Below are 12,325 nucleotides of genomic sequence, written 5' to 3' on the forward strand. Positions count from 1 at the left end.
CTACACCTTTCACTCAACATGGATAGTGTGAAGAACTTATTTTAATACTGTAACGAAACTCTTTTTTATAATTATTCAGTATTTAATAATACTACGTACCTTGCTACTTATTTGAAATAAATATAGGTAGCTCTTATATTGTTTTGAAAATAAGTTAAAAATTGAATAATTCAATACTGACACAGTGACGAAACACCTTTTAAAGTTTATTTAATTCAAATTTGATCTTGTCGATGTGGGAATATTGCCACAATAATCGGGTGTGTGTTCAGTGTTGACTGTGTTGCATGTGATTACCAGCCATAGAGTAAGACCTAATGAAAAAAAAAATTGAAAAATATGAGAAACTATAAAGAAAGACACGAGTAAAATAATTTTGTGATGTCCCACGTTCAAAGGGAAAGCCACAAAATATAATATAAAAGTTCATAAATCCATCGCCCAATCCAGCGGAACGGTTAATTTAGTATAATACCGAAAAAGTTGTTTGATACCAAAAACCACATCACGGGTATAAATATATTTTTTTTTTATACGACCGTGAATTATATTTAGGTAATCATATATTATTTATTACACAATTGTGAATCGGTTATACGAAAAAATATGTAACTTATTTACCAAGTGTTAATAGTAATTATTAGCTACCGTATAAAGATGACAGTCTTAAATATTAATTGATTATTATTAAAAATTGTGAATTAAATATTCAAAATTAATCTTCAAAACCTATTTCGTTACATAGGTATTTTTTTTTTTTTTTTGAACCATCTTCAAGAAATGAATATTTGTTTGGAAAAGAAAAAAATTATTGTTAAATTAACTAAAAAATACTTAAGCCTGTATTACTAACTTGGTGTTAGTAACAAGTTTACAAAAATAATTAAATAAACATTGGATAAATTATTATGATAGTATACTGAAGGTATACAACCTTAACAAAATTAAAATAGGTACTATGATTAAATAATGTAGGTACTGTAACTATGTATGTCTAAGTACTTTATGTAAGTACAATCATCATAGGCGCAATTTGGTTTTTAAATTTAGGGGCTATTATAAATTATAATTTACATTTGTGTACACATTTTATGTGCCTATAAACTATTTTAAATACTGACTTTAAATAATTATAACTACAAATTGCGCTTATGACAATAATGATGAACAAAACGAATTTCCATGTTTTCATTTTCCATGTTACAACATAGTCGACTGATTCGATAGAATAAAAATGTGAAATGTATCAATATTCAATACCAATAATTTATAATTATTATGAATAAATAGATTTGGCGCGTAGTTTTTATCAAATTCATCTAGCTTTTAATTATAATTACGGATTCCTGATTAAGTAGTAGGTCCTACCTAATCTGTTTAGTTACCTCCCCTACGCCGGAATGATAAGAAACGCTGAAATCAGTGGCGATATTTGGGGGTGGCAGAGAAGGCATTTGCCGCTCCTTGTCATTAGCGGGCCGCGTATGTTTTGTTTTGTTTTTAGTAAATGCCTTTATACTCGTATTTGGCGCAAATAGGACATTATTGAGATAAAATTCCCCACAAAATAAATCATCATAATAATTATATAGTAGCTAATAATAATTCAATGTAAAGTGACCAGCAGGGGCTTCGCCTTCTCGCCACACCTTTCCATACAAAAGTATTATATATTACCTTCTATTTTTGGGGCTAAGCCCCCCCCTCTGGATATCTACCTAGGGTGAGAAGAGTGTTTATATTGAGATAAAAATATAATTGTTAACGAATGTTTTTTTTTATGGGCCGATCAAAACTTTTGCCCCCTCCTCTTAAAAACTGAAATGACGCCACTGGCTGAAATTAGGAACACTAATTCTAGCGGCTGGCCGATCTGTTGAGTTTTAAAACACACGGAATATATGACACCAAAATGTTGGTAATGTACAAAATGTATATTGCTACATTGCATTGATTTTGTTTTGTACCTATTGTCGTGTATCGGTGGCTGACGGCTGTTTAAAATAGATATGTGTCGTTCGACTCGTTCGCGAACCAACGGATCGCATTGAACGGGTCAACATAGTGAACGAGATGATCCAGATCGCCGAACCTAGGTGATCCGGATCACTTGATATTCTTTTTTTGTATTGGTTCACATTGATTCACACTGTCCCGAATCTCATATTCGAGTCGCGTTCAACGACGCGAACCGTTTGCGAATCGCACAAACCGAGACTCGAAACGCGACTCAAACCCACGAGTTTTGATAACAATGATAACGTCGTGGTCACACAATATAATGATAAAATTTAGACATTCGACATGCGCAACGAATAACTGAATAAGGAAGTAACTCAATTTTATTACAACTTTTTTTTACCAATACACAATTACAAAATATATAAATTATTATAATTAAAAAGTGCTTAGTCACATGTTGTGGTTTAGAAATAATATTTTTGAAATTTTTGATGTGGAGAGTAGACTTTCTTTTTCACTTACTACTTGGCCAGCTTTGGAAAATATTCTATCTCAAGGTACCGATGTTGCCATAATACACAGTCTCCTTTTCACAAGTGTGTACAATCTTGGGTAGACTTTTTTTCTCTCAGTCCACCAAACCAAAGGACTTTCTGCCTGGCTAATCAACGGTTCATTAAAATATTTGTCGACTTCAATAATACCTGTCACTGATGAGTTAGATCCTTCTAATCAAATTGACCACAGTTTCATCAAACTCTTTCCACAACGCTGAACTTGAATTAATAGTATAGGTAGATGTAGCAATTTTTTGATGTATTTGTTCGTCTGATTCTAATAAAATACTTTCATTTAAAATTTACATTTTCCGAATTGTCTAATCATATGATAAGCACTAATAACAAACTAGACACTAGTTGAATTACCATAGACCTTATACTAACTAGTAAAAGGTCTATGCGAACTACACACATTCGTAATCATAACATGCGTGTAGTGTAAGGACATAATAATACTATATCTACGACGAATAATATTATATCAATAAGCAATAAGCTTACGATAGGTGTACGAGTATGTGAAACCATCTATTAAATATAATACAATTCGAGTGGTCAGTGTATAAAAACCACAAAAAAATAACTCAAATTCAGTTTAAATAGCATGCCAAAATACTTTTATTTCATTTAACGGTTTTGTAATAATTTCTAAATAATTAAGTCCTAACTATAAAATGTTAAGAATTTGTAACTCACTTCCAGACATAATATTTTGTGCTATGATAGAGGTGATTTATTCCAAATACACTTAAAGTCTTATTATACAGACTATACAGTGTCAACAAACAGTTATAAAAGTTTATTTTCTACAGAAAATTTGAAAAGAAAACAGTAAATTGATGGATGAAGATGAATCTAATGCTGTTTTTACTTCATTATTACATTTTAAACAAACAAAATACTCAACTTATACTAAAAAAAAGTGAATATGTAAATTTTTTTAAATACTGATTATTCAGTATTATTAACAAGATTAACCTACTGGCACCTAATATTGTGTTAGACATTAATTTCAAAATAAAGGCTCATGACTCAAAAAACAATACACCATCTTTGATAAGGATGCTTATAAAAAAATCATTCATATTTCATACATCTACTAGACTTAAAAATATTTTATATATATATGGTTTCAAATTCATTGTTTATTTGTTGGTATAATTTGTTATATTAAAACTCAATCAACTGATATAAAATAGTATTTCACATTTAAATTGTGTAAAACCATAGATATATATACTTATAGACACTATACTTAGTGATAATTAATTAAAATCAAACATAAAAACATTCATGCTTGATTATTTTGATGTTCCAAGGAAATGTACACAATTTACACATACTGATTAATTTTTTTTAGAATATATTAATTTAAATAAATAACTATAAAACTGAAGATCATAGTTTACAGTTTAGAACTAAATTAGAATTTTCTTATTTAAAACATTAAATAGTACTTTGCTATTAAAGTTGTTCATACATAAAATGCATACACATCTTCAAAAATATAAAGTAATTAATTTTCATACGTAATTAATGTAAATATAATACATTTTAACATTTTAAAATACAGTGTATAAAAATAGATAAGATACAATAATATTAATTATGCTTAAACATGAATTACATTACATAACCTTTGTGCTTTAATCGTGAAAAATCTTACATTTTTTAATAAATATAAACACGAGGTTGACTAAAATAGTCAATCATCAACAAAAAATATGTTTGTAATAAATCACATAATTACATAAATTATTGTAATATAAACAATTCAAATAACATTTTAAAATGTATAACATATTGATTAATAGATAACATCAGTTCCACAATACCAAAGGACAAAACATAAAAATAGTTAACAAATATAATCAACAAATAATTTGTAATTTTAATTACATGCTAAAGGACTTAAAATATTTTTTTTAAAAAAGTTTTAATACTTTTAGACTTTGTTTCAGTTGCATTTTTGTTTTTATTGGAATCAAGGACACTTAAGGTATGTTGTAATGGTCCCGACATTCGTTTATTTCTAACTGACAATGCAGTTTTAATGAAATCGTGTGTTGAACCATTGCAGGTAGTAAGATCAGACGAGGAAGCCCTTCGATTTGATTGAGAGAGACTAGAGGTAGATTTTAGTTTCATGTTACCATCAATACCACCCGCTTCTAGGTTAATTGCATTTGATTTAGATTTCAAAATAAGTTCTTTTCTCTTTTTTCTTCGTTTTTTTTCATTTTTTATGTTTTCTCCGTTGTTGTTTCGAATTAATAAATCTTGATGAGTAGTTCCTATTAACAATTTAACAATTGTATAAGTTTTTTTTTTTGTCACATTAAAATTTGTAGTCTTTATGTAAAAATAAAAATACTGAAAAATTAATTTAAAACTTTAAAAGTGATTCTAAATAACAAAAGAAAAAAATCTAATATAGCTGTATTAGAAATATTTACTCATTTTAAACATACCATTAAATTCTTTAATTGAATTTGACATATTTTACAATTTTTGAGACTACTAATTATCAAATTATATAATACATTGTATAACAATTTTAATAATATTGTAGAAGTATGGCATATTTAATAACCTATTTCCTACTTAAAATTGTCATGATTTTAGAGTATATTTCCTAAATAAAATGTATTTTTTATTAATCTTAAAGAAAATTATATAGTTACCTATTTTATTGTTTAATTTGGGTTTACTGTTAAAATAAATATTTATAATTAATAATAATATACCTACTCTTATTTAATTTAAAATAATAAATAATTTCCTCTAAAATCTAAATATTAAAATAAATCTTTTTGTATAAGCAGTTAATATTATTTTTAGACCTTAGTTAATATTACAATACATTTGAAACGTTAATTTTAATCATATAATAATAATGTCTGAACTATCAAAAATCACTAAATAATATACTCCATATATATACATAAAATGGATATACCTTACAATTATGTTCTTTTAAAATGCATTATTACATATCAGATTTTAAGATCATTTGTATTATTTATTTATTATAATTATTATTTTGTTAAAACATTTTATTACTAATATCCATTATAATAATTAAGTCACAACAGTAAATATGTTCTTACCAGATGAAAATAATGCTTCTTCACTAGGACGCCGATGCTTCTCTTTAATATTTGATAAAATATCATTAGTAGACTGCCTACGTGCACCTGATCCTGTATTAGAATTCTTCCATTCTAATTCTTGATTTTTCTTTCCTATAATACCTGTGATTCTAAGAAGTATATATACTGAGATTAATAAGCAAATTATTCCAATTTTAAGAAGATTGCTTTCAGGAACAATAACTGAAAACTGTAAACACAAAAATACGTTTTAACATAAGAATTGGTCTAAATATATACAAACAAATATTGAATAGCTTATAAATATAATAAATTACCAAGTTTAAATTTTCTGTTTCAGTTTTCAGACAATGGAGTGAATTTTGAAGAGAAGCCACCTGATCACTAAGAAATTTTATTTCTCCATACATTTTTAGATCTTGTTCTCTTTTGATTCTATTCTCTTCAGTTAACTCCAAAATAGTACGTTGCATATCGTCAACTTGTTTCTTATAACGTGTACTAAGCTCTTGTAAATATTCACCACTGAGAGACATATTACGTTCTAAATCCTATAAACAAAAAAAGAACAAATTAATAATTTTAAATGTGTATTCATAGTTTTTTTTTATTTTTATTTCATATGAATTATAAATGCCTATTAAAGTTGTAATATTAAGTATTACTTTAATACGATTTGCTAAGCGAATGAATAAAGATTGCTTGGTATTTTGTGATTGAACTGAAGGTTGTACAGTATAATGTACAGATGACTCTGCTGTTGTAGGGTTACATTTGTCATTATCATGTTCTTCAACCTCAAAATCTTTGAAAAAACTATCAAATGTATCTGAGGGTGGTTCAACTAGTACTCCTTCATTTGTAATGTTTGTTTCAATATTATTCTGCAATTCAGAATCCATGGGTTTTTCCACAATATAACTAGTTTCAACTAAAAAAATATTGAAATAATTAGAAAAGCATAATATAAAGAACAGATAATAATATACATTGAGTAGAACTTGGAATAGGAACTTCGTTTGTTGAATTCAACTCAGTATGGAATGATGAAGATAATGTTGCATTTTCATTAAGAACTGTTGCAGACTCTTTAACATAATATTTATTTGATGATCCAGGATCTTCATCTGAACTTAAAAATGCTTTTGTTGGCAATATCTGAGAAATTATAGGTTCAATATAACTAGTTACAGTTGATTTATGATCATTAATTGTGTCAGAAGAAGAGGTTTCATTTTTTGATTGCTGAAGTTTTGTAGAACTATTGTTAGCAATTGACCCATTTTCATCTGGAATCGATGTTTGCAGATTTATAATCAAATTTTCACTAATGTAAACACGTTTTGCCTTATTTAATACAATTTTTTTGTGCACAATTGCTAAAGTATTACACAATGCAGCTATTTTAACACGTGAAAAAATTGAAAGGATAAAATTTTTCCTTCGATCACTAATTAAAGCGATTTTTCGTTGAGATTTTTTTTTTATTGTTAAAAAATCTAATCCAAATTCTACACAAGCATCACTGTTCATTATTGTATTGTGGATGTACTTATTTTGATACATCTCGGTTAAATGATCTGCTTCGCAACTAATAGTGTCAAACATTCTATAGAAAAATTATATTAAAACATATTAATTTATATTCTCATAAATACTACCAAAAATCTAAAACTTACTTCTTATAAAAGGTGTCATTACAACTGTGGCAGACCATGATGTATCCCGGAGTAATACATTTTGAAAATTGTACTTCTACTGTTATATTATCAATAGTATCATTTGATGTATAATTGGAAAAATTTTTTGTATTCTTTTGCCTAATATCTAACACATCTGCGGCTATTTTAACAATTGACATCACTGCAACACGAGCACTATCGAGTAATGTGTTTTTACTATCCATTGATTTATTTTGGTTATTTTGAATTTCCTCATTTAACGCATCAAAATCATCAGCATCTTCATTCTCTGCAATGTTTATTTCCAATCCATTTTCATCTGATCTTTCTAATACCTAAAATAAAAATACAAATGTATAATTTGTTATTTGTTACATCTATTTATCATACTTCAATTTCTGATAATCCATATGCATTAAACACTGATATTGGACAATAATGTTCTTTTCCATAATGTGAATGTATCTCAACTTTAATATATTTATTAAATTCATTTTCATCTGTTGTATTTAAAATAAAGCCTTGCAATACTCTCACATCTTCTGCCACTAAATTAGCAATTGGCGTCCATACACGTGCATTCAATCGTGAAGCAACATACACTGAAAACTCTTTAGGTGTAGACGAGAACAATTCAAAATTTGCTAATTCAATCTAAAAAATAAAATAATATTATAATTTATAATATACAGACATATAATTTTTACATACTTTTTTCACTTGAATTGCTTCACACAATTCGACAACAAACCAAGTAGTACTTTTACACAAATTTAATAAATATTCATCAGAATGTTTTGTTAATAATAAGTGTGGATATTTTGCTTCAGGATTTGTAGATACTACTTTAGCACCACATTCAGGCGATGCATAATTTTTTTTTAATACTTTTTTATTGTGATTAAACTTTGTTTCATTTGTAGCTAAAATAATTAATAATAGAGATTAAATTGAATATATGTGTCACAATTATTATTTGTTTTTTCATACCTGGTTGTTTTTCAGCTTCTTCTAATTGTTTTTTAGTCCATTCTCTAAAAGATGGAATATCTTCATTTATTGTAGCATTGCGAACAGATAAGACATCAACAGTCTGCAATTTACTTTCTTTAAACTCATCATCAATCATATGAGTTTTAATATTAATATATTCATCGGCCAAATTATCTTTGGTTATAAATTCTGAGCTTGAGTTAAAATTATTTGTCATTAGATTTTCTTCAATTTCTGATACTATTCTATAAAAAAAAATATAAATATTTAAAAATTGTTAACATATTAAAAAAATGTTAAATTGTAATCACCTTTTATCAGTGTCAAGATTTGGTTGTATTTCAGGAAAAATAATTTCTTTATTACATGTATCCAAAACATTTAAAATACTTTTCCATCTATGTTTATAATTGAACGTCTTTTGAGAAGCACTTTTGTCAGTATTCTAAAAAAAATATATGTATATATTTTATTTTCGTTTGATAAATATGAGTGGTTTAAATAATTCTTCTCTGATTAATAACACAATAAATTAAACTGCAAACTATTAATTATTTAACTAAACATATTTGATGTCTTACCTTGTGCATAAATATGGTTGAAGTATTATCATAGTCCAATGAGTTATAGTCACTTACAGAGATATTTTCATTTTCTGCAAATATGATTGGCCTAAAATATTTAAATTATTAATAAGATATTTTATTTAAAAAATTGTATTTTTTTTAGTTTAATAGTTAGTAAACTTTTCATCAAATGTGCCTATTAATTGAGATATAATTTATGTGTAGAATAAAAGTAACTTTGTATAGTTCTATTATATTTTTTATAAATCTTATAAAAATAGTAAATACTAATGCATTATTAATGAAACATGATATCAGCTACCATGGCCAGTAACACCTACCACAAAATTTCTAAGAAAAAAAAGAAAATTGTTGCAATTCAGTGAATTTTAAGTTTATGCAACGCCGGATTAAGAGTTAAAGAAGCAAGAGGGCAAAATAAATTTTCCAAATAATATATTATTGGTACTAAAAATATTTGACGCCGTTCTTAACATATGAAAATTATAAATAAATTGCCCCCTTTGCCTCCCGTTAGATACGGCACTGAGTTTATGTGACAACAGTAGTTCATACACAATATAACAATTATACAATCAAGTCATATTTTTATTCAATATGTTTTTTTTAAAAAACAACAGACATTTTCAAGATTTTTGATTTAATTTTAATTTGGTTATTTTCTTATCTTTTCTATCAACTGATAAAACTATTGCATAGCCATGCATTACTTTATCACAGCATTATTGCATTACATTTTAGTTGTTTTTTACATTAATTAATACATTTATATCCCTGTTTTAGCCTACAAGTGATAAGCAAACTTATTTACATGATTTTATTAATATAGCTCATTAGTTATTGTTATACATTTCAAATGATTATACTTTATACTAGGTATAGAGTCAAAATTATAGACAAATAATTAAACATAAAAAAACAGTGTATATGATGTTCTATTTTTACAATATAATAGTAAGTATTAAATTAAATATTATGTAATAATAGTTATAATAAATAGATATAAATTTTGTTATCTTTTAAAATTGATTACATCATATGGACCAAAAGGATTTATGAAATCTAAGTGGTAATCTAGTCTTATATAATATAAAATATTATTATAAAAGTTTTTTTTTTTTTAATATAACATTTATCTATTAGACATGCAGTGCAAATTATATATTAGTTGCACTACAGAAGTATTAAATAGTTTACCTGTAACCTGTATCAGTAGTGTAACTAAGAGGGATCAGAGGCACCTAGGCCTGTTCGCTTAAATACCCAACCCGTAGACCGTAAACATTTATTAAAAATTAAAAAGCTTTTTAGATATAAATAAAAATAAAAATTATAATTTAAAAAAAATGTTATTTTAATAAACTTTAAAATTACAAAATATCTTATAATTTTTTTTTAATTTTAAAGATAATATTATATCTATAATATATTTTATCAAAATTAACAAAATAAAACCGCGAAGTACAACCAGTAATATAAACATAAATTTGAAATTTGGCACACAAATTGAAAAAGGTAAGGTACACACACACCTGGCTTAGGGGATCTGAAGTAATACTACGTTTTTCCTTTAATAATTTATAATTAAAATAAACTATTAAATTATTAATTTTTTTTTTCATAATAAAACATGCAATAATATTTTTAAAATGTTTATAAAATAATTTTAATAAAATTAATGCACCTCACTCAGATATATAATACCTGGATGAGGGGCCGTTAACATTTCGCAAAGCCAAATTTTGAAGTTATACTATTCACCTATATACTATACTCTAGTTATTGATCATGATCATATATTTATATTTTATGAACATGATAAGGCCTTATTCTAAAAAAATTCTATAGTATATACTATATAATTTTTATTTTTAGGTGATGTTAGTATATTATGTTCTCTGACTCGATACAAGTAATCATTCATTATTACAAATCAGTTAAACAATTATTTTGTATTTTAATATATAATGAAATTAGATTAATTTTCTTAATTTTATGAAAATATTAAATAATAATATTAAAAAATCATTATACATAACAAACATGCAAAAAAGCCGTAGAAAGTATTAAGAATTTTCACATCAACATAGGACATAGTATAATTGTCAGTGGAAAATAAAATTACGAAACCAGCAATAAAGAAGTGTGAAACAAAATATCATAAATGTTTAAATACTTCTGCCAGGTGTAACAGATGTTGTCATAATACTACTAATTATAATAATAAATAATAATAAATAAACTTAATAATTTAAAAATGTAATTAAGCTTTACTCATATTTTTTCATTAATACTTCATAATCCAATAAGATCGTGTTACTATTTAAATCTCACCAAAATTTAACCATATGATGCAATTATTTTATAACATTACACAGTCTTTTTCATAAAAATATTATTATACTTGGAGGACACGACATATATACAAACATTTTCTTGACCAACTACCTATACGCAGTACAACTGCAGTCTAAAATCGAACACTCATGACAGGCATAAACAAAAAATGTATTTAACATTGTGATGTTTAACTTGACATAACAATTTATTATTATTTATTTGGACTCACGTTAAAACATTAATGACGATTAATAGACACGCGCGGTGCCTGATGCCGAAGCCAACGCTCTTGATGCGGCGCATAGTACTGCTGGTAAAACGTCGGTAACTGGCTGTAGACAAAAACGGAACGAGACTTTTAGCGGAATTCCAGACGTCGACGTCGACCGACGTTCCGATTTACCGATGTGGTCAACTGGTAAGGTTGTACGAACGAATCCAGGAACAGCATAGCAGACGACACTGAACGGATTGCGGAAACGAACAATTTTACCGGACGAGGAACAACTGTGACAATGCCGCACCGTTCGCCTCCGCAAAAGGATGAAGATTAAATTGAAAGCAAGTCGTGTTCGAAAACCGATATCTCGTGTTCTTATCTTCGTGTTATATCTCGGAATACGTTTCGGTTGATAAGCCACCGATATCGGCCGTGTGTCGTCCGACTGTAGTAGTAGCGATGCCACAGAATATACTGCTGAGGTATGTTAGTATAATATTATACGTCGTGTAGACCGTCCAAAATTAAATTAAAAAGCTATTAAATTGATTTATTATTATAATAATACCTATCAGTATAGACAGTACGGTAGTATACCGTCGCGGAATGCCAATAAAACCAGAATCGATAATCGTTTTTGATTGCAATTTAAATGCCGGACGTGTACGCCAACGCACGGAACATTTCAATGGACAATTTACGAACCGCGATGCCTAATAGAATTAATTGTAATAATATAAAACTTAGTCCGTGGTATCGACACAGCAATAATAATATATCGGTTTAAAATCGAGCGGTGAACAAGTCACCTGTGTGACGTACTGACGCGCGCGAATGCGACATACTGGCGATACGTAACTAGGTCACA

At 27.1% G+C, this 12,325-nt stretch overlaps 1 protein-coding gene across 1 annotated transcript; it reads right to left on the bottom strand.

Moving 5' to 3' along the window:
• Window positions 1-3,868: 3,868 nt before the first annotated feature.
• Window positions 3,869-12,153, bottom strand: LOC132926597 (SUN domain-containing ossification factor). Its single transcript, XM_060990967.1, has 12 exons — window positions 11,467-12,153; window positions 8,892-8,982; window positions 8,622-8,755; window positions 8,308-8,555; window positions 8,029-8,240; window positions 7,708-7,971; window positions 7,315-7,652; window positions 6,625-7,244; window positions 6,301-6,566; window positions 5,953-6,186; window positions 5,633-5,864; window positions 3,869-4,816 (listed from the first exon to the last, which is right to left on the bottom strand). Exons 1-12 carry the CDS (start codon window positions 11,538-11,540, stop codon window positions 4,434-4,436), a joined length of 3,096 nt encoding a protein of 1,031 aa, XP_060846950.1. The 5' UTR covers window positions 11,541-12,153; the 3' UTR covers window positions 3,869-4,433.
• Between the last annotated feature and the right edge of the window lie 172 nt (window positions 12,154-12,325).

This window comes from Rhopalosiphum padi, chromosome 3, assembly GCF_020882245.1.
Source record: "Rhopalosiphum padi isolate XX-2018 chromosome 3, ASM2088224v1, whole genome shotgun sequence".
Taxonomy (NCBI): domain Eukaryota; kingdom Metazoa; phylum Arthropoda; class Insecta; order Hemiptera; family Aphididae; genus Rhopalosiphum; species Rhopalosiphum padi.

Excerpts from the sequence above, each read along its gene's own strand:
- LOC132926597 (XM_060990967.1), bottom strand. The coding sequence starts at position 11,540 with ATGCGCCGCATCAAGAGCGTTGGCTTCGGCATCAGGCACCGCGCGTGT. Across the intron at positions 8,983-11,466 it reads ATCGTCATTAATGTTTTAAC|GCCAATCATATTTGCAGAAA; the intron begins GTGAGTCCAAAT and ends TAAATATTTTAG. Across the intron at positions 8,556-8,621 it reads AATCTTGACACTGATAAAAG|AATAGTATCAGAAATTGAAG; the intron begins GTGATTACAATT and ends TTTTTTTTATAG.